Source organism: Bos indicus x Bos taurus, chromosome 9 (assembly GCF_003369695.1).
Source record: "Bos indicus x Bos taurus breed Angus x Brahman F1 hybrid chromosome 9, Bos_hybrid_MaternalHap_v2.0, whole genome shotgun sequence".
In the NCBI taxonomy this organism is placed as follows: Eukaryota; Metazoa; Chordata; class Mammalia; order Artiodactyla; family Bovidae; genus Bos; species Bos indicus x Bos taurus.
Genome location: NC_040084.1, coordinates 65,908,141 through 65,931,156, shown reverse-complemented (window position 1 = coordinate 65,931,156; position 23,016 = coordinate 65,908,141). Strand labels below are relative to the sequence as shown.

At 38.5% G+C, this 23,016-nt stretch overlaps 1 protein-coding gene and 1 non-coding gene across 2 annotated transcripts in view; both read left to right on the top strand.

Moving 5' to 3' along the window:
• Positions 1 to 23,016, top strand: part of THEMIS (thymocyte selection associated) — a 197,810-nt gene that overhangs the window by 73,827 nt on the left and 100,967 nt on the right. Inside the window, exon 4 of the mRNA XM_027551479.1 lies at positions 14,541 to 15,589. Within this exon, the coding sequence (XP_027407280.1) occupies positions 14,541 to 15,589 (1,049 nt within the window). The remainder of the gene's footprint in view (positions 1 to 14,540; positions 15,590 to 23,016) is intronic.
• TRNAC-GCA lies at positions 20,360 to 20,431 on the top strand. The gene has a single exon. It is a non-coding gene; the product is annotated as a tRNA-Cys (tRNA).

Sequence of the window (23,016 nt, the reverse complement as noted above, 5' to 3'; positions counted from 1 at the left end):
GCCATCTGTATCCCTACATTGGGAGTCAGTTTCAACATATGAATACTGGGGGACACAAACATTTAGTCCATAACAGCGTTGTACTGGAACTTCCATTTAACACCATCCTGGCGGTTATCTTCAAATTGCTTCTGTGTTTACTAGCAATTTCTTAACTCAAATAACATTCTTTTCTGGTTTTCTTTAGTTTTGTGGAGCCCATACTCTACTTGTTTCCTAAGAAATGTGCTGCTGCTAAGTCGCTTCAGTCGTGTCTGACTCTGCGCGACCCCATAGACGGCAGCCCACCAGGCTCCCCTGTCCCTGGGATTCTCCAGGCAAGAACACTGGAGTGGGTTGCCATTTCCTTCTCCAATGCATGAAAATGAAAAGTGAAAGCGAAGTCGCTCAGTCGTGTCTGACCCTCAGCGACCCCATGGACTGCAGCCTTCCAGGCTCCTCCGTCCATGGGATTTTCCAGGCAAGAGTACTGGAGTGGAGTGCCATTGCCTTCTCCAAAGAAAGGTGCAGAGGATATTAATTAGTTGATTACAAGACCTGCTTGTTTGAAAATATCTTTATTTTACACTCAAATAAGATGGATAGTTTGATTATTTCTAGAATTCCCAGTTGAAAACTACTTCTCAGAATTTTGAAAGCTTTGCTCCCTTATCATCTACCTTCCAGTTTTGCCTTTGAGAGATTATCCATAGTGTTCAGAAACTGCACAGCAGTGGACTTTGTGGTAGGTCTGTTCTTTCATTGTGAGGGAAGTTTTCAAGTTGGAAATTCAAGTGCTTCATTTCTGGGATAAATTCTCTGGTAATTGCCTTTCAACTATTTTTTCTATTGTTTCATTCTGTAACTTCTAATCTCATGTTGAAGCTCCCATACCGATGTAGAACTATTTTCTTTGTGTTTTTTGTCTTTGGTTTACCTTCAGGGAACATTTCTTAACTACATTTCCAACTGTTTTAATGAATTTTTAATCTCAGCTGTCATATTTTTAATTTCTAAGAGTTATTTCTTACATCATTTTTTAACTGTTACCATATTCTTGTTTTAAGGACGCAATATCTTATCTCACTGAGAAAATACTATTTCTTAAAGTTTTCTGCATTTCCTTGCATTTTATCTGCCTCTTCCAGTCTTTTCTTAGTTTTAGTCTGTCATTCTTTTTTTTTTTCCTAGTCTGTCATTCTTGTTAAGTGTTTTTTCTCAAATGCTTAGTAATTATTTGCCATTTGTTCCTATTTGCATGTGAGATAAAAATTTAATTTAATTTACAAGTGAGGTACTGTTTATATACAAGCTCTTTGCTTTGAATTTAAAGTTTAAATTTTTTTGGCTTTTTCTTTGGAGAATTCCTTAAATTCAGATCCTGTGAGTCTTTCCTCCAGGACTTGTTCAGTTTCATCTGAAAAGAATGTTCTTGATACCGTGTGGGGCTTATGAAACTATTGTAATTGAGTGGGGTAGTTGCTGAGGGTTTCACCGTTCCCTCAGAGATTGATACTTCTCTTTTTTGCTTTCAGTCCCACACTTCACTGCTCACCTATGCTCACTTTCCAGATACTGGGACTCTGTACTGTTTGCTGCAGTGAGAGAGGTTGGAGGGGTTGTCAAGCCACCTTCCCCAAATTAGAATTGAAGATCTGGATTTAATCAAGCTTCAAACCTTCACATAATCCCCTTCTTTTGTCCTCTACCTTCTCCACCTTCAGAGGGGCCTTATGCCATCAATTGCAGAGAAGGCTTTGGCACCCCACTCCAGTACTCTTGCCTAGAAAATCCCATGGGCAGAGGAGCCTGGTAGGCTGCAGTCCATGGGGTCACGAAGAGTCGGACACGACTGAGCGACTTCTCTTTCAACTTTCACTTCCCACTTTCATGCATTGGAGAAGGAAATGGCAACCCACTCCAGTGTTCTTGCCTGGAGAATCCCAGGGACGGGGTAGCTTGGTGGGCTGTTGGCTATGGGGTTGCACAGAGTCAGACACAACTAAAGCGACTTAGCAGCAGCAGCAGCAGCAGCATGCCATCAATTCAAAAGCCTTTGGAGTGTCATGTGGGGCACAAAAGATTGACTTTTCATTGGAGTCTACTCCTTAGGTACATCAGTTCAGTTCAGTCACTCAGTGTCCGACTCTTTGTGATCCCATGGACTGCAGCATGCCAGGCCTCCCTGTCCACCACCAACTCCCGGAGTCTACTCAAACTCATGTCCAACTCATGTTCAAGTATCAGTTCTTCTGCGCTCAGCTTTCTTTATAGTCCAACTCTCCCATCCATACATGATTACTGGAAAAACCATAGCCTTGACTAGACAGATCTTTGTTGACAAGGTAATTTCTCTGCTTTTTAATATGCTGTCCAGGTTGGTCATAACTTTCCTTCCAAGGAGTTCAGTTCAGTTCAGTCGCTCAGTCATGTCCGACTCTTTGTGACCCCATGAACCTCAGCATGCCAGGCCTCCCTGTCCATCACCAACTCCTGGAGTCCACCCAAACCCATGTCCATTGTGTCAGTGATGCCATCCAACCATCTCATCCTCTGTCGGCCCCTTCTCCTCCTGCCCTCAATCTTTCCTAGCATCAGGGTCTTTTCAAATGAGTCAGCTCTTCTCATCAGGTGGCCAAAGAATTGGAGTTTCAGCTTCAACATCAATCCCTCCAATGAACACCCAGGACTGATCTCCTTTAGGATGGACTGGTTGGATCTCCTTGCAGTCCAAGGGACTCTCAAGAGTCTTCTCCAACACCACAGTTCAAAAGCATCAATTCTTCAGCTCTCAGACTTCTTCACAGTCCAACTCTCACATTTATACATGACCACTGGAAAAACCATAGCCTTGACTAGATGGACCTTTGTTAACAAAGTTGTCTCTGCTTTTTAATATGCTGTCTAGGCAATGGCACCCCACTCCAGTACTCTTGCCTGGAGAATCCCATGGATGGAGGAGCCTGGTGGGCTGCAGTCCATGGGGTCGATAAGAGTCAGACACGACTGAGCGACTTCACTTTCACTTTTCACTTGCATGCATTGGAGAAGGAAATGGCAACCCATTCCAGTATTCTTGCCTAGAGAATCCCAGGGAAGGAGGAGCCTGGTGGGCTGTTGTCTATGGGGTCGCACAGAGTCAGACACGACTGAAGCGACTTAGCAGCAGCAGTAGCAGATTGGTTATAACTTTTCTTCCAAGGAGTAAGCGTCTTTTAATTTTTAGTAATTTTTTAAACTTTCTTACTCAATTTCTCATGTATTTATCTTCTCAATGCTGGAGATAGTTATTTCATTGCTATATCGTATCCAACTCTTTTTCGACCCCATGGACTGTAGCTCACCAGGCTCCTCTGTCCATGAGATTTCCCAGGCAAGAATACTGGAGTGGGTTGCCACTTCCTCCTTCAGTGGATCTTCCCAACCGGGGATTGAACCCGCATCTCCTGCATCTCCTGCATGGGCAGGCAGATTCTTTACCATTGAGCTACCAGGAAAGCCCCAATAAAGTAAATGTTTATTATTCAATAAATTAAATACTTGAACGAATGAATGAAGCAACTAAAATAATTGTTTCTGTCTATGTATATTGTACAGTACAAAGATCCTGTTTAGGTAGAAGAGGATTTTCTCACGTACCATATCCAGATTTGATTTGTTGCAATGACATATTTATGAACTTAATAGCTAAGGAGAATGAATATTCACTTCATGGCACCAAAGTTAGTGTCAGTTATATATCAGTTATATAACTATAAATGATACTAACTTTGGTGCCATGAAGTGAATATTCATTCTCCTTTTATAGTCATATAACAGGCTTCCCAGGTGACTCAGCAGTAAAGAATCTGCCTGCACTTCAGGAGCTTCAAGAAGCATGGATTCAATCCCTGGGTGAGGAAGATCCCCTGGAAGAGGGCATGGCAACCCACTCAAGTATTCTTGCCTGGGAAATCCCATGGATAGAGTAGTCTGGTGAGCTACAGTCCATAGGGTCGCAAAGAGTTGGACATGACTGAAGCAATTTAGTATGCACACATAGTCATTTAACAAGTTCAGTTTTTATTAGTGATGTTTTTCCTGATGTGTCCATGAAAATATTGTGACATAACATGATCTCTAAAACCCATGAATACTCTAGCCAGCTTCCATTTCACTGTCTTCCTTTAGGCAGAAATCTTACTACTAATATAAACATCAAACAGCAAGCAGAGGAAAGTACAGTTTTTACTGCATTTGTGTGTGTGTGTGTGTGTGTGTGTTTATTCTTAAACTACCGATAATTATGTTTATTTATTCTTAAACTACCAATAATTAACATTTTATCAGTTAGAGTTCTCCAGAGAAACAGTATACAATTTTATATAAACCAATATTATATATTATATATAATTATATGTATATGTATAGTTATATGCTATTTAAATATTTAATTCATTTTAAGGTCTTGGCTAATGTAATTATGGGGTGGAGGGCAGTGGCTAATAAGTTCTATGTCAATCAGACAGGCTGGCACCCTGGAAACATAGGCAGAAGTTTATGCTGCATTCTTGAGGCAGAGTTTTTTCTCTGGGAAACCTTTGTTTTTCAGCTGATTGGATGAGGCTTATCCACATATTGAGAGCAACATCCTTTATTTAAAGTCAAGTGATTTGGATGACAACCACATCTACAAAATACCTTCATGACAACAGCTAGATCAGTGTTTGATTAAATAACTGGCTACAACAGGCCAGGCAAGTTGACATATCAAATGAAGAAAATATGTTAATTGTATCATTAAATATAAGAAAATGGCTCTTCACTTTTCTTAGCTTTTATGAGTTAAATGAAAATGTAAAAGACAGAGTAGTGTTACAAGATAAAGCCATATCAAATGCAAGATTTCTCAAGGGCAGTCATGATGATATTTTTCCTGCTACAAATGTTGGAGAGTGATCCAAAAGGAACTATATCTGTTTGTAAATATAAACAGAAGTAGAACCAGAGGAGGACACCCAACAAAATGGAAATTCATTGTATAGCTTCTCTTAAGTTGAAATGAAACTGAATAATTGGGAAAAAATTAAGTCACAGAATATAAAGGAAATTGAGATCAAATAGATGAATGATAAATCAAATTTTAATTTAAATGTCTATAATGAGGCAAGCTCAGAAATTATTAGCGCATCTAATAATCATTGCATAATAAAGAGTAGGCTGTGATGCAAAAATGCAACCAATTCACTGAATAAATGAGAGTTGGAGACAAAATTTATGAAAAGACTTTAGAGAAATATAAGTGTAGACTTAAAGTAAATAACAACAACAAAAAAATCAAACTTAGAAAGTGAAAATTTCCCCAAAATACATGGACTATTTAACCATAATAATATAGGAGAAACTAAAAATTGAGAAAAACTGCAGGCTAAAATTTACAAAATTTAAGATAAAAATATGTCAAAACAACCATCTTGCCTTCCAGACTTGAATAAGATTGTCTCAGTAGATTTCTAACCATGTACTGCTAATTCAGGTCTAATTGCAAAGGATGGGTCCCTGAATGCTGAGTTGAGACCAAGAGTATTCTAGAATATTAGCTGTCCAAGGATTCACATATTGTCTAATATTAGTCAAGCTTAAATATATACCTGTATTTTCTCTTTAAAGATAATTTTTAGTGCAGTCCCCCAAATTCGTACTTAGGTAAAAGAGTTGTTGCAGTGGGTAATGCAGAAAAGCATCACATTATGATTAACATTAGCCCTAACTGTAAAAGGGACTTTCCCTGAAAGAATAAGCAGAAAGACAGAATTTAATGAAATGACTCAGAAGCAGAGGGAGGAAACCAATGCTACCTTTTTTAGAGAAAATGGAATGGAAGTTTTTTTCTTAATAGCTCCCTTTGGAAAACCAGAAATGTACCCAATAATTCATGTTTACCCAGGAAGAAAATTTGGAAAGTGTTAATTAAGGTTGTGTGAATATATATTGTTTTTACTTCAGATTAATTTGAAACTGGAAAATTTGTAATAAACACTTTCAGGAATGCTTCTCATGCTCTGGGTTGGTGCCTTCTTATCTCTTTATCAGTTTTTTGTGAAGATAACTTTTTTGGGAAATTTTCTAGTTTAGCTCCCTCACTGTAACCATTTTCATTTTTGGTGATGACAGAGAGTATTACATTTTTCCATTCCAGTTATAAGTTAAAAATGCTTGTTTAAAGATATGTAACACACACACACACACTGGAATTATATATACCAAATGTAAGCAGTGGTAGTCTAAAGCTAATAAAGATTGTAATGTGATATCTCCCCTCTTATTTTTTAAAAAATATTTTGCAACAGCATAAAACCATCTATTTTGTAAGAAAAACAGCAGAAATGTTGATTTATCTTTCTCTTGACACATACTTAGATATAATAAAATTTGTCATGAAAGTATTTCAGTTTGAAAACTTAAGTATATCATATCCAAATTCTAGGAAACTTAAAACTATATGTTATTATTTTAACTTTTGGCTATGGAGAACTTTTAAAATCCTAAAAGATGATGCTGTTAAAGCGTTGCACTCAATATGTCAGCAAATTTGGAAAACTCAGCAAGAGGCACAGGATTGAAAAAGGTCAGTTTTTATTCCAATCCCAAAGAAGGACAATGCCAAAGTATGCTCAAGCTACTGTACAATTGCACTCATTTCACATGCTACCAAGATAATGCTCAAAATCCTTCGAGTTAGGCTTCAGCAATACATGAACTGAGAATTTCCAGATGTACAAGCTGGATTTAGAAAAGGCAGAGGAACCAGAGATCAAATTGCCAACATCTGTTGGATCATAGAAAAAGCCAGGGAATTCCAGAAAAACATCTACTTCTGCTTTATTGATTATGCCAAAGCCTTTGACTGTGTAGATCACAACAAACTGTGGAAAATTCTTCAAGAGATGGGAATACCAGACCACCTTACATGCCTCCTGTGAAATCTGTATGCAGGTCAAGAAGCAACAGTTAGAACTGGGCATGGAACAACAGACTTGTTCTAAATTGGAGTACGCCAAGGCTGTATATTGTCACCCTGCTTATTTAACTTATATGCAGAGTACATCATGTGAAATGCTGGGCTGAATGAAGCACAATCTAGAATCAAGATTGCCAGGAGAAATATTAATAACCTCAAATACACAGAACGTGGCAGAAATGGCAGAAAGTGAAGATGATCTAAAGAGCCTCTTGAAAGTGAAAGAGGAGAGTGAAAAAGCTGGCTTAAAACTCAACATTCAAAAAATGAAGATCATGGCATCTGGTCCCATCCCTTCATGGTGAGGTGCTTGGATGGCATCGTTGACACAATGGACATGAATTTGAGCAAACTCCAGGAAATAGTAAAGGACAGAGAAGCTTGTTGTGTTGCAGTCCATGGGGTCACAAAGAGTTGGACTCAACTTAGTGACTGAACAACAATGGAGAACTTAAAACATGCAAGAGTAAAGAGAATATTATAAACAATAACAAGGATTTTGTTTTAATGTATTATCTAACAAAATGGTAAAATATATAAAATTTGAAGTTGATGTAACAGCAATTAGATGGAGTGAGTTGTCAGTAAAGTGACTATCTGTGGGCTTCATGGCACTTAGTAGAGATAGACAAATGATCAATTTCAGCTTCTCTTCCAAACGTACTGTCAAATTAATCTGCCAGAATTCTATTTAATTTGGTCATTATTAACCTCAAATATTCCAGGGACAGATCCTTCTTCAGACATAGTCTTATGTCTTTCAACATAAGACTTTCAACAGGTCTCTTCTCCAAACTCCCTGCTCTCATTTAAAATCCTGAGACTGGATTACATGTTGATCACTGACCATATCCTTTTAGTCTGCTTCCTTATCTATAATTGTGGTTTTCTTAGGGTGTTCCTTCTCCTATCCTCTCTTGGCTTGTAATTTCTCCCCATCCTTAAAGACTGATGTTGTGGCCACATCTTTTCTAATATCTATCTTTGGCCCCAGCCAAAAAAACTAGATGTGTTATTCCACTCTTTTTCTGTCTACTGTAGTTTTAATTGAGCCTTTTACATGATTCCATGTTCTTTCTTCCTCAGCATATCAGCTTTACTTCAAAAATATTTTTAGTCATTACCTTAGAGTTTGAAATGTGCACGTATAATCTACGTCTACTTTCAACTAACACTATACCATTTCATGACAAGTGCAGGTAACGTATAACAGAGTATGCCCACTTACTCTTTCCTGTCTCTTTATACAGTGCTGTCATTTATTTCATTATCAATGTGCCGTAATCATCCAATATGTTGTTGCAGTTTTTATTTTGAACAAACTGTTATCTGTTCTATCAATTAAAAATAAGAAAAATAAAACATTTTACTTTGCTTTCATTTATTTCTTCTCTAATACTCTTCTTTCTTCATGTAGATCTGAGTTTATGACATGTAATTTTCTTTTTTTTTAATTTAAATTTATTTAATTTAATTGGAGGCTAATTAATTTACAATATTGTATTGGTTTTGCTGTACATCAACATGAATCCACCACAGGTGTACAGGTGCTCCCCATCCTGAACCTCCCTCCCACCTCCCTCCCTGTACCATCCCTCTGGGTCATCCCATTGCACCAGCCTCAAGCATCCTGTATTCTGCATGGAACCTGGACTGGCGATTCGTTTCTTATATGATATTATACATGTTTCAATGCCATTCTCCCTAATCATCCCCACCTTTCCCTCTCCCACAGAGTCCAAAAGACTGTTCTATACATCTGTGTCTCTTTTGCTGTCTCGCATACAGGGTTATCATTACCATCTTTCTAAATTACATATACATGCGTTAGTATACTGTATTGGTGTTTTTCTTTCTGGCTTACTTCGCTCTGTATAATAGGCTCCAGTTTCATCCACCTCATTAGAACTGATTCAAATGTATTCTTTTTAATGGCTGAGTAATCCTGCATTGTGTATATGTACCACAGCTTTCTTATCCATTCATCTGCTGATGGACATCTAGGTTGCTTCCATGTCCTGGCTATTATAAACAGTGCTGCGATGAACATTGGGGTACACATGTCTCTTTCAATTCTGGTTTCCTTGGTGTGTATGCCCAGCAGTGGGATTGCTGGGTCATAAGGCAGTTCTATTTTCATTTTTTAAAGGAATCTCCACACTGTTCTCCATAGTGGCTGTACTAGTTTGCATTCCCAGCAACAGTGTAAGAGGGTTCCCTTTTCTCCACACCCTCTCCAGTATTTACTGCTTGTAACAAAATAGAAAGCTCAGAGATAAATCCACACACCTATGGACACCTTATCTTTGATAAAGGAGGCAAGAATATACAATGGAGGAAAGACAATCTCTTTAACAGTGGTGCTGGGAAAATTGGTCAACCACTTGTAAAAGAATGAAACTAGAACACTTCCTAACACCATACACCAAAATAAACTCAAAATGGATTAAAGATCTAAATGTAAGACCAGAAACTATAAAACTGCTAGAGGAGAACATAGGCAAAACACTCTCCGACATACATCACAGCAGGATCCTCTATGACCCACCTCCCAGAATATTGGAAATAAAAGCAAAAATAAACAAATGGGACCTAGTTAAACTTAAAAGCTTCTGCACCACAAAGGAAACTATAAGCAAGGTGAAAAGACAGCCTTCAGAATGGGAGAAAATAATAGCAAATGAAGCAACTGACAAAGAACTAATCTCAAAAATATACAAGCAACTCCTGCAGCTCAATTCCAGAAAAATAAATGACCCAATCAAAAAATGGGCCAAAGAACTAAATAGACATTTCTCCAAAGAAGACATACAGATGGCTAACAAACACATGAAAAGATTCTCAACATCTCTCATTATCAGAGAAATGCAAATCAAAACCACAATGAGGTACCATTTCACGCCAGTCAGAATGGCTTCGATCCGAAAGTCTACAAGTAATTTTCTTTTCTCTGAAGAACTTCTTTTATGTTCCTTGCAAGTCAAGTCTACTGTTGACATAGTTTATCATTTTTGTTTGTCTGAGAAAGTCTTTATCTCTCCTTCACTTTTGTAGGGAAGGTAAAATTTCACCTTTACCCTCTTAGAGTTTTTTGGCTGGAGCTGAGGATTAAACTGATCTTAGATTAACAGGAGAAAAACATACACATTTGCATAAGTTTGACATGGGAGCCCTCATAAGAAAATGAAGACCCAAAGAAATGGTGAAACCTGCAGCTTTTAAATTGGGTTGAATAACTGAGACTTTTGTGGAAAAGTATACTATGAGGAGAGGCTAAAGGAAGATAAAAATTCTTTTGACGAGGTCTGTTTATTCAGAATTATCTTGGCTTTGACTCCTTGTTAAAATGTTTTCTTTCTTCTGGTATGGAGGACAACTTTAGCATGGAGTTTTTAATCTTCTGTTTTCAGGAAGAAAGGGGAGATTAGCATGTTCTTGAATCTGCTACTTTTAAAGTACATTTAGCTCAAAATAATCCTTAAACCAAAGAGATATTTTGAGATAGCATCTTCTTCCACCTTGACTTTTGAAGGCTAATTTTTCTACATACAAAATTCTAGGTTGGTATTTTTTGCCTCTTTCAATACTTTAATATGCTGTTTACTATCTTTCTGCTTTTCTGAAGAGAAGTCCAGTGTAGTTCTTAGCTTCTTTCATCCAAAGGTCAAATGGTTTGTTTGTTTTTCCTTTTGGCTTCTTTGTTTTCTCTTTTCTTTGATTTTCTGTAGTTTGAATATGATATGTTTAGGTGTCAATGTTTTGTGTTTACTAACTTCATTAATTTTGGAAAATTCCCAGCCATTATAATGTCATGATTGTGCCTTTTCTCTCCTTTTTTCCTTCTGGCATTCCTCTGATGTGTGTATTACACCTTTGGAATTGTCCTACTGGTCTTTGAAATTCTCAGTTGTTTTTTTCATTCTTTTTCTTTTCAGTTTGAGAAGTTTTTATTGAGATCTTCAGACTCACTGATTCTTTCCTTAGCCATATATAGTTTATTAATGAACACATCAAAGGTATTCTTTAATTCTTTTCCCGTGTTTTTAATTTCTAGCATTTCTTTGTGGTTATTTCCAAGAGTTTCCATCTCTTTGCTTACATTAGCTGTCTTTTCTTATATTTTCTTCCATTAGAGCCCTTAGTATAGTAATTATATTTAAATTGCCCAATCTGATAATTCCAAAATCTCTTCCATATCTGAGTCTAGTACTGATGCTTCGTATTGTGTAAGCAGGCTGTTGTTCGCCTTTTAACATACCTTGGAATTTTTTGTTGAAAGCTAAGCATGATGTATAGGATAAAAGAAATTGAGGTAATAGGTCCTTAGTGTGAGCTTTTAAAATAGGAATTAGGCTGTGTTTGTTGGTTACTGTACCTGTAGGAGTCAGAAACTAACATTTTAAATAGTGTTCTAGCTTATTATTTCCCCTGTTGTCTTTCTCGAGACCCCTACTTAAATAGGGTCATAAATGCCATTCTTTCCATTGTAATCTTCTGCTGTTATATATGTCTCCTTGATATGGTTGGTGAAGTGCAGGGGAGCGGAAGCATTCTATAATCCTGTAATTAAGTCTCAGTCTTTTACTGATCTTGTTTCTCAGCTTTTTTCCTCACATCTCTTTAGTGAGATAGAATGGTCATTGGGGACTGGAGTTTGGTAATTCCCTTCTCACATCAGTTAGACTCTGTAAAACCCAAGCTGGCTGGGCTGTAGCAAAATAGATTTTCTTAGCTCAGGCCTGTTTTTTAAGAAGTGAATCATCTGGATGTATTTCAAAACGGTTACTTTTCTCCTCACCCTGCCTAAAGCATGAGAGGAGTTTTCTCAGAAGAATGAGCAACAGATAGATTAGGTTTGGGTTGGGAAGATCAGAATTTCAGTTTAAACGTGTTAATTTTGAGACATCTTTTAGACATCCAAGTGGAGAGCTTAAGTAGATATTTGGAGTGCAGGAGAATTATTTGGCTAGAGATACACATTGGAGAATCATCAGCATACAGATGAGACTTAAAGACAGATGTGAGACTGTGTAAGATCATGTGGGTGTGAGTGTGGACAAAGAAAGGAGCAGAACCAAGAAACATTAAAAGGTATGTGTGTGGGTGGGGGGGAGTGGGTGGTGTGTACAGGAGAAGGAACCAGCAAAAAAGTTGAGATGAATTATAAGAAGGAAATAAGTGAGAAAATTATATAGCAAAGAGTCAAATCTACTCTGTCAAATGCTGCTGGTATTACAAGTAGGATCAGATAAGCTAGCATATCTTCAGTGGATTTGGTACAGAAGCATTGAATATAGGTCAGGAATTGGATACATAAAAATTGAACAGAAGTTAGGTAGCCTGGCCCATAGGCTTTCTCTGGCAATAAAATCATCCTAAAGTAAGACTCTGATGCTGGGAGGGATTGGGGGCAGGAGAAGAAGGGGAAGACAGAGGATGAGAAGGCTGGATGGCATCACCAACTCGATGGACATAAGTTTGAGTGAACTCTGGGAGTTGGTGATGGACAGGGAGGCCTGGCGTGCTGTGATTCATGGGGTCGCAAAGAGTCGGGCACGACTGAGCGACTGAACTGAAGTGAACTGAAAGTATTAAGACAGTTCTTTCCCCACCGTACTCATTGTGCCCAAATGCAGATTGTGATCTAGCTTGTATTATGGTCTTTATGTTCAATTTAGAATCCTCAGAAACTCCTTAGTGGCATCTGTTCTACCAGTGTCAAGCTGTGCCCTCAACTTGAGAAATGACGTGAGTCTATGAACCCATCTAGTATAATTCTTAAACACTGTTCATTTCAATTGAAATAAGTGTGATTTTAAAGTTTCTAAAATTACCTTGGGTTTCAGGGAAACCTATGGCAACAATTTCAAAAGTTTGAGTTTACCAAATTTTATAAAATGAACTGATAAACCTTTTTTTTTTTAACATTTCTCCCCTTTTCTTTTTTAATGGAAAATCTTTGCAGTTTTTACTGACCTTAAACTTATAGACAACCATTGATTCTTTTTCTTTTTTATGTTGAAGAAAATAAAATAATACAATGTCATACTGTGTGTTTTTAGGAATTCTCTTATGCAGCATGTACAAGTAATATGACACAAATTAGTTTTCAGATGATGCATAAACAGTAATACAAAACATATTAATATAGGTAATGTTTTATAAGAGAAAAATTCTGTCTTCCAAATATTCCAAATTATGCAATTACAAAAGCATACAGGGAAAAAGAATATTGACAGAAGTGTGGCTAGATATACTGGAAAACAATGGTAGATCATAGAAAGGCTACAAAACACTGTTGGGAAATTTTCAAGAAAATACAAACCATTATAAAATCCTTTTAATATTAATGTAAAACTTTATTTTTTTGATGCAAGACCATCCGTAAGGATACTGTGTGGAACAGTATATGGAGAGCAGATGATTTCAGGGCAATATTTTAAGTCTTTCTGTAGTCTCAAAGAAAGACTTCTGAGACAGTGGGCTCTTGGGAAAAATAAAGAGATTCATTATTCCCAGTGACACATTGGCAGAGAATACACTGGTAAGCACTCTGCCAGCAAACCTAGAATTCCTGAGTGGTCTTTTGACTGTAACTTTCTGTACTACTCCTTATCTATCTAGGTGTTAAGGTAGCAACAGCAAAGAAAGGAATAGTTTTCACGTTGGAAAAAGACTGCCTTTTGGTATCCATTTCCACATATTAATTAATCCTGAGTACTTTATATCCCATGATTTTGCAAAACAGTTATACCCCATAGGATAGAATTTTGTATATAGAATGTATGTCTTGAGACTTATGCAGGAAGAATCTTATGTAAAATACCCAAACTTTCCTCTAAGATGATTTTACATATGCTATCTGGACCACAAAAACATGACCTAAAATGATATAATAAATTTTCTGGAAAAACACACATACGTTTAAACACATATACATACATTCATGTATGTTATGTATGATAAAATTACAAAAAAAAAAAAAAAAAACCCAATGGAATAGTTAACACCAAAATCAGAGGAATGACTACTCTTAGGTTAAAGTGAGGATATGATTTTGGTGACTTTTGTAGGGCTCCAAGATACTAGTTAATGTCCATTTCTAAAACTAGGCAGATTTATGGATGTTGGTTTTATTTACAGTCTATTTCATTTTTAAATATAAAAAAGGGAAAGTCATGTATAAGCAATGTTATATCATAAGCATCTGAGATTTTTGAATAAATTTATTTGTGTTACCTGGACTGAGTTTTTTTAACTTTCTTTGAAGTGAAGTCACTCATTTGTATCCAACTCTTTGTGACCCCATGGACTGAAGTCTGCCAGGCTCCTCCATCCATGGGATTTTCCAGGCAAGAGTACTGGAGTGGGTTGCCATTTCCCTAGAATATTTATTTCATTAGAGTACAGTTGCTTTACAAGGGTGTGTTAATTTCTGCTGTACAGCAAAGTGAATCAGCCACATATATACATATTTCCCCTCTTCCTTGGATTTCCTGGAGTGATTTTAATACTACTCCAGAGCAACATTTTGATGCAAAAAATGTCTTTTCTTTTTCAGTCCGAAAGGATATAGTCCGTATCCTCCCCAGTTTAGATGTTGAAGTCAAAGACATTACCGACAGCTATGATGCCAACTGGTTTCTTCAGGTGTTATCTACACAAGATCTTTATGAAATGGCCAATAAACAGTTCCCCATAGTAGCTGAAGTCATAGAAGCACCCCAAGGAAACCAGCTACCCATAAGCATTTTACAGCCTGGGAAAACCATTGTGATCCACAAAAAGTGCCAGGCATCAAAGATCTTGGCTTCAGAAATTAGAAGCAATTCCTCTAAAAGACACTTCTTGATCCCCACTAGCTATAAAGGCAAATTCAAGCGGCGACCTCGAGAGTTCCCAACCGCCTATGACCTTGAGATAGCAAAGAGTGAAAAGGAGCCTCTGCACGTGGTGGCTACCAAAGCCTTTCATTCCCCCTTTGAGGAGCTGTCATCTGTCTCTGTCGGGGATGAGTTTCTAGTGCATCACTCACAGACAACTGAAGTCCTCTGTGAAGGAATTAAAAAAGTGATGGATGGTCTGGCTTGTGAAAAAATCCTCAAAAATTCCCGTGAGGTAGCACTGCTCCCTTTGTACATGGACGGAGGCTTTGTAGAGGTGATCCACGATAAGAAACTCTACCAGATTTCCGAGCTTTGCGCACAGTTTCGCCTGCCCTTCAATGTGAAGGTGTCTGTGAGAGATCTTTTTATTGAAAAAGACATTTTGGCTGCTATACCAGGACTACAGTTGGAGGAATCTATCACTAACTCTTATCTCCTCATAAGTGACTTGGCCAACCCCAAGAAATGCTGGGAAATTCCTGTTGGCCGCGTGAATATGACTGTTCAGTTAGTTAATAATTTTTCTGGGGATACAGGATCATTTCTAGTCAGTACTCTGGTCGAAGAGATCACTGAAGAACAGTATTACCTGATACGGAGATATGAAAAGTCCTTCTTGCACCCTCCACCTCGCCCTCCAAAACATCCCTCAGTGGAAAAAATAGAGTTAACTCCACTAAGCCTAGCAAAACAAAAGACAGTGAATCTGCCCAAGTCTCCCAAGGTAAGGCTATGATTTTGCAGTTTTTCCTCTTGAGCGTTTTCCTGGAGGCAGTTTATTTCAAGTCTTTTCTGAATCTGGTTTTTGCTTACTTCTCTTCCTTTCATGCCATATTTGAAATGAGCCTTTCTGATGCACAGTAATGATTGAACATCAACAGAGCATAAGCTGTTATAGCATTTTGTATTTTGATGCTTCACCAGTAGATGTGACAAGAAGTTTAAGAATTAAAAATAGCAGGGATGGCACTTGATTATGATGACCCAAATTGCTGTTTCAATGGGTTTTGTTAATTAGGAATGGTTTATAAGGTGCTTCAGAAGCAAATCTCTTTTATTTTGGAAGAGCTGTTCATTTTTTTCTAGGTGGAGTTGTGTTAATATTACATCCAGGAAATGAGCACACAATAAACCCCCTTCTTCTGGGGGTGGGGTACCAGTAGCATGCGTCTATGACACATGTCTTCATTTTGTTTTATGTGCAGAAAGATGCAAAAGTGTCTTGGCAGAACTGTGTGAGAATATGGGCATCTGCCCACATTCAGCCTGTCTGAGAATTGTCATCTTTAACAGTTCTTTTGAAAAACAAAATCAATAAAACTGCACACAGTATGAGATCATTATAGAATTAACAACTCCATAACCACTCTAAAGATTTTGGGAGGGGAGGGGTTTCAGCTTCATTTTCTCTGAAAGTTTTTGCCTCTTGGAAACCACCTGCTGAGTGCCTGGAAATCACTTACCCCTACACCAGGGAGCTCAGGTCCTTCATCTGGCCGGCAGTGGTTAGTTCTCTGGTGTGTGGAGAGAGTGCATTCTGGCCTGGCAGATGTTGAGCTGGCAGCTTGGGGAAACAAAGCAATTAGTAAAACAAAGAGAGATGCTGTGTTTATTCTCTATACTCAGGAATGATAGCAGCCTCAGGCTTCAAGGATGTGGGTATGGAAATACTTTTACTTCTACATTTCAAAGATTGCATTCTGATTGTTTGCTGGGGAAATCCAATAAAGATCTTCAAACTCATCTTCAGGAAAAGATAAAACCAGCAGAAGTTTCCTTTCCAGAAAATCAATTTTGAAGGAGTCATTCTGAAATTAAACTGTTTCCAAATAATGTTGATTAACAGGCTGCTAAACATGGAGGGTGTCTGGCTTCTCCTGTTTAATATATTTTTATTACTGAATCAAATGTGAGAGATGGAATGCTGTTCTCATTTTTAGTGGGAAGCAGAAGAAAGTCCCATCCCCCTACCACCACCCTCTCACCCTCTATGCCTATGCCTATATCTATGCCTAAGCCTCCAGAACTGTTGAATACACTACATTGGAAAGCAAAAGAGACTTGGCACATGTTCTTAAAATTAAGGACATTGAGATGAGATTATCCTGGATCATTCAGGTGGGTCCAAGTTAATCACAAGAGCCCTTAAAATATCTTTTTCACTTGAGGTCAGGGTCAGAGAGAGATGTGACTACAGAAGAACTTTAGAGAGGTGGAGCATTTCTGCCTTGGTAGATGGAGGCAGGAATCATTGAGGCAAGGAATGCGGATGGTCTCTAGAAGCTAGAAAGACAAGAGAGCTTTCTTCCCTAGAGCTTCCAAAAAGTTTCGTAACTGGTTAAAGTAAATAGGGGTTTCCCTGAGTTCTGTGAGCCACTCTAGCAAATTAATAAACCCAAGGATGGGATTCTGGGAACCTCTGACTTGTAACCGTCAGACAGAAGCTATCAATAACCTGGGGACCTACTACTTGCAACCAGCATCTGAAGTGGGCAGCAGTCCTATGGGACTGAGCCTTTAAACTGTGTTGTTTTGCTGGCAAAATGGTTTATCCCTTCCTTTTTCCTTTTAATGAACATCTGAGTTCATGTACCTTTGGAGAACTTAAGGGTACACTAGGATTCAGGGGTGATTAGAGATAGGATGTAGAACACAGCCAGAGTGGGTCTTCGTTTTCATCAAACATTGGGCATGACTTGTGACAGTTCCTGCATCTCGTAGTTTCATCACTAGAGAAGAATGTAATTTCTTTGTTTGGTTCCAATTTTTAAAAGAAGGAGGAGTTTGGATCACATGCCCATCTCCTGTTTCAATCAACTCATTGGTCATCCCAACTACAGCCAGGATTGGTGGGGAAAGGAATGACAACTAGTTGTCTCAAATAATAGAAATATGGGAGCAGTATGTGAAGGCCCAGAGATATAAAAGAGTAGGTGCCTATTACAAGTAGGAGGGAAAAGACCCAAAATCCCTAAACTACTAAGAAAGCATTTGTAGAAAAAAATAAATTAAAAAAAATTTAAATGTCCTTTGAAATAATGTCAAATGAAAATGATCTATATGCTTTATTAGGAAAGAAACATAAAGCGATAATGTTGTGTCTAGGTTACTGCTTAGAAAACCTTCCAGTCCTCCTCCTATGTTTCTTAAATGATATGATACAGGATACTGATGAACAGTCAGATAAAGGTCTGGAAGGGTCAGGAATTTCTGGGGTGTACAGTACTATCCTTCTGGTGTGTGGATGTGTCCACTAAACTGAAAGTTCTCTGAACTCTGTACTTTTGGGAATTTTATGGACTTTTCCTCTTGTAAGCATGAACAATTACTAACTCCTCTTCCCGTCCCTCTCCTCTAGAGAATGGGGGTTAGGCCTGAAAATTCCAAGCTTCTAATTATGGCTTGGTGTTTCTGGTGACAAGCCCCCATTCAAGAGCCATCTGAGAATCTACCCAGAGTCACCTTATTAGAACAAAAGGCGCCCCTATTGATAACTTATGGTGAAGGATATGAAATTCGTGACCTCCAAAGAAGAAGATTTAGCTTTGGGACCAGGGACCAAGCTTGATCATTCAGGCTCTTGTGTGGCAGAAGTTTATTACAGTGAAAAAGGACAGAGAACACTTCTGCCATAGACATCAGAAAGGGAACAGAGAGTGCCCCCCTCGCTTCCCACAAGATAGATCTTAAATTAACAAGATTAGAACTAACAATAGAAAGGTCTTACCAGACCCACTCCTACAAGGTAACAAGATTAGTCAGAAGGTTCTTGTTAAGGAGGAGAAACAATATACATTGTTATTATATAATCACTAGAAGTGAAGTGAAAGTCACTCAGTCATGTCCAACTCTTTTCGACTTCATGGAATTCTCCAGGACAGAATACTACAGTGTGTAGCCATTCCCTTCTCCAGGAGATCTTCCCAACCCAGGGATTAACCCAGGTCTCCTGCATTGCAGGCAGATTCTTTACCAGCTGAGACACAAGGTAAGCTCATTAATACAGAGCATTCTGAAAGAGATGGGAATACCAGACCACCTGACCTGCCTCTTGAGAAACCTATATGCAGGTCAGGAAGCAACAGTTATAGTACTGGACATGGAACAACAGACTGGTTCCAAATAGGAAAAGGAGTACGTCAAGGCTGTATATTGTTACCCTGCTTATTTAACTTCTATGCAGAGTACATCATGAGAAGCGCTGGGCTGGAAGAAGCACAAGCTGGAATCAAGATTGCCAGGAGAAATATCAATAACCTTAGATATGCAGATGACACCACCCTTATGCCAGAAAGCGAAGAGGAACTAAAAAGCCTCTTGATGAAAGTGAAAGAGGAGAGTGAAAAAGTTGGCTTAAAGCTCAACATTCAGAAAATGAAGATCATGGCATCTGGTCCCATCACTTTATGGGAAATAGATGTGTAAACAGTGGAAACAGTGTCAGATTTTATTTTGGGGGGCTCCAAAATCACTGCAGATGGTGATTGCAGCCATGAAATTAAAAGACGCTTACTCCTTGGAAGGAAAGTTATGACCAACCTAGACAGCATATTGAAAAGCAGAGACATTACTTTGCCAACAAAGTTCCATCTAGTCAAGGCTATGGTTTTTCCTGTGGTCATGTATGGATGTGAGAGTTGGACTGTGAAGGAGGCTGAGCGCCGAAGAATTGATGCTTTTAAACTGTGGTGTTGGAGAAGATTCTTGAGAGTCCCTTGGACTGCAAGGAGATCCAACCAGTCCATTCTGAAGGAGATCAGCCCTGGGATTTCTTTGGAAGGACTGATGCTAAAGCTGAAACTCCAGTACTTTGGCCACCTCATGCAAAGAGTTGACTCATTGGAAAAGACTCTGATGCTGGGAGGGATTGGAGGCAGGAGGAGAAGGGGACGACAGAGGATGAGATGGCTGGATGGCATCACCAACTCAATGGACATGAGTTTGAGTCAACTCCTGGAGTTGGTGATGGACAGAGAGGCCTGGTGTGCTGCGATTCATGGGGTCGCAAAGAGTTGGACACGACTGAGCAACTGAACTGAACTGAATGGGCTTAAAGAAAATAATGTCTTATGTGACTAAGACAAACCAATGTAGAAAAAAAAAGTTTGTCCTTTTCTCCTCATTGAGAGACCCTCCTTTCTACTCCTCGAGGGTCTCAGACTCATTCCTCCTTGAGGGCCTGGGACTCTTTATCAACCTACCTAAAAATTAACTCTCTCACTATCACACAGAAAATTCCAGGGGATTTAGAAACCCTGTGTTAGGAGCTGGGATCAAAGACCAAATATTAGAAAATAAGATGTTCCTAGTATCTTTTCCCCTAGGAATTTACAAGGACTTCGGGAGCTCTGTGCCAAGAACCAGGGACAGAGATCAGTGCATGTATTTTCTTTTATCACCAGCTGCTAAACTAAAACAAATGCTATCTTCGATTAAATTCATACATGTAGGATTCCAGATCAAATTAATAATTCCTAACTGTTTATTTGGGGCTTCCCTGGTGGCTTAGAGGGTAAAGCGTCTGCCTGCAATGCAGGAGACCCAGGTTCAATCCCTGGGTCGGGAAGATCCCCTGGAGAAGGCAATGGCACCCCACTCCAGTACTCTTGCCTGGAAAATCCCATGGATGGAGGAGCCTCGTAGGCTACAGTCCACGGGGTCACAAAGAGTTGGACACGACTGAGGGACATTTTCAGACCCCACATCGACTCTGTGTCTAGTTCTGAGTCACTTTTCTAAACAATGTTGATTAACTGAACTTTGTTAAGATGTTAAGAGTTATTTGTTAAGATGTTAAAAGGTCCACGAGTCATTTTGTTCTGTGAATGATTAGGGAAACTGAGTGATAGTCTAAACTTGAATGACTTAGTGCTAGATGATGTTAGTTATTTTATATTTGAAAGAGCTGTTTTGTAGCAACAGTGCATTCTTATTTTCCATTGTGACATTGGTTGAGAGTGAAAGGAAGGACATTTTTGGTGTAATACGTTGGAACTTATTTCCTGGCCCTGAAAAGGGTTCAGCAGAAGCTAGGAAACCCTAGGTCAGTGGTGTTATCAAGAGATACCTGCTTGATGGAAAGTTTATCAGAATTGAGAGTCTATAATTCTTCATGATTAGTTTCATCATTTCTGGTGTGGTCAATAAAGAGCTATATTTTCTCTGAAATCAGTTTAAAATGCCAGAGTATGCTCTAATTTACCTGTTTTCAGATCTACTGACTGCCTCATATTCAACATTTTTTCTCACCATGAAGATAGGACTTTATTCAGTATTTTTGGATTTTAAACAGAAACTCTGTCAGTTTCTTCATAATGTACTTGAAAAATCTTGCAACCAACCATTTTTTATCACAATGTCATCCTTTCAAATATTTCTTTCATATTTCTTCTGATATCTGCATTAAAGCTCTTCTATGTATGCTTTTGAAGGGATTGAATAAGATTTAAAAAAAAATATTTGTAGGCAGAAAGCAGCCATTGAAAGGAAGCCTCGAAGATTTTGGATTGTATGAGGAATAGTGCCTTAAATTCAGATAATAATTTGTAAGGGTTATTTGGAGCTTAACTACTCAAACTGACTTGACTCATGAAAATACCATATTAAGGGAAGAATATCAGATCCTTCATTGTATAGTTTACTTTTGCCTTCCCTTGGTCCTTAGCTTTACAAGATCATTTCTTGTACTGTTAATAATAGAATAGTTGTATAGGCTGTCTTGGAGAAGGCACTGGTGACCCACTCCAGTACTCTTGCCTGGAAACTCCCATGGACGGAGGAGCCTGGTAGGCTGCAGTCCATGGGGTCGCTAAGAGTCAGACACGACTGATCGACTTCCCTTTCGCTTTTCACTTTTCACTTTCACACATTGGAGAAGGAAATGGCAACCCACTCCAGTGTTCTTGCCTGGAGAATCCCAGGGACGGGGGAGCCTGGTGGGCTGCCGTCTACGGGGTCGCACGGAGTCGGACACGACTGACGTGACTTAGCAACTTAGCAATAGGCTGTCTAATAGTAAGAAATTAAATATACACAGTGTTAATCAGATTCACTTGTGATAGGTATCAATTGTCAGTTATGAACTGCACACTTCACCTAAGAAGTTTAGAAATTAAGACTCTCTTAGGATAGGTTATAAGAGCTAGAATATTATAGAATTGTTTCCCAAGGTGAGATTGTCAACTGTTCTCTAATACCTAACTAAGAAAGCACTCAACTGTAGTAGAAATTTAAGAATTGTGGTTTGGGTGTAAGCCGGGCAGATGAGTTGGGGATGGATTTCAATAGAGATGACAGCACATCTCCAGGCCCATGAAGTTACACTGGAAGATTCTGTTGTTGTTTTTTAAATGTGATAGTTCAGTGTTTGGAAGAATAAGGTTTGGAGTCTGGGAAAAAAAAAAAAAAGGGATAAGAATGCACCAAGCAACCTTTCAAATTTCCTCTTAGGTTTATATCATTTAAAAATAGTCTTTAATATTTGTGCGTTCTGATACTTAATCAGATGAAAACAATGTTATAAAGTGATTAAATGTTATAAAGCGATTAAATAAATTAAGCTGGGCCTAAAATTCTGTTCCAAATAAGAGTGTTGTAGAGTAAACTCTCCTTCTCTGGTGGTTAGTTTCTCTGTCAGAAGTAGTTTCAGATAGTTTGAAAGAGCATATCCTCACTGGGGTTTTTGCCTGTCCTGAATATATATGGCTATGACTTCTGAGTGCCACATAGGAGAAATGTAACTTCTATATTCTGATGAAAAAGCCTATAACCAGATAGAAAAACAAACCTTTGGTTGAAAGATGAGATATTCCACTCCTTTGGAGACTACATCTGGGACCAGAAATCTTGCATTTCACTAACTCTGTTTGGCCATTTAATGCCCAAGTGTCCACTTTGCTGCCGGAATGTCTAGATTTCTGTCGGACAAGAACACCCATAGGAGACATTAAGGCAAAGAGCAGGGGAGGCAGTTATGGCAAGGTACTATGAACTGAGCAGAAAACAAACCCTGTACCAGAATTAGAGTGAGAGCTGAAAAAGGCAGAAGGAAAGCAATCGTTTCTGGGAGTTGCAGAGAAAGAACACTTCAACAGCTGCTGCTGGGTACAGAGACTCATTTCTGATCTGGAGTGACAGAGTGGCTGAAAAGTG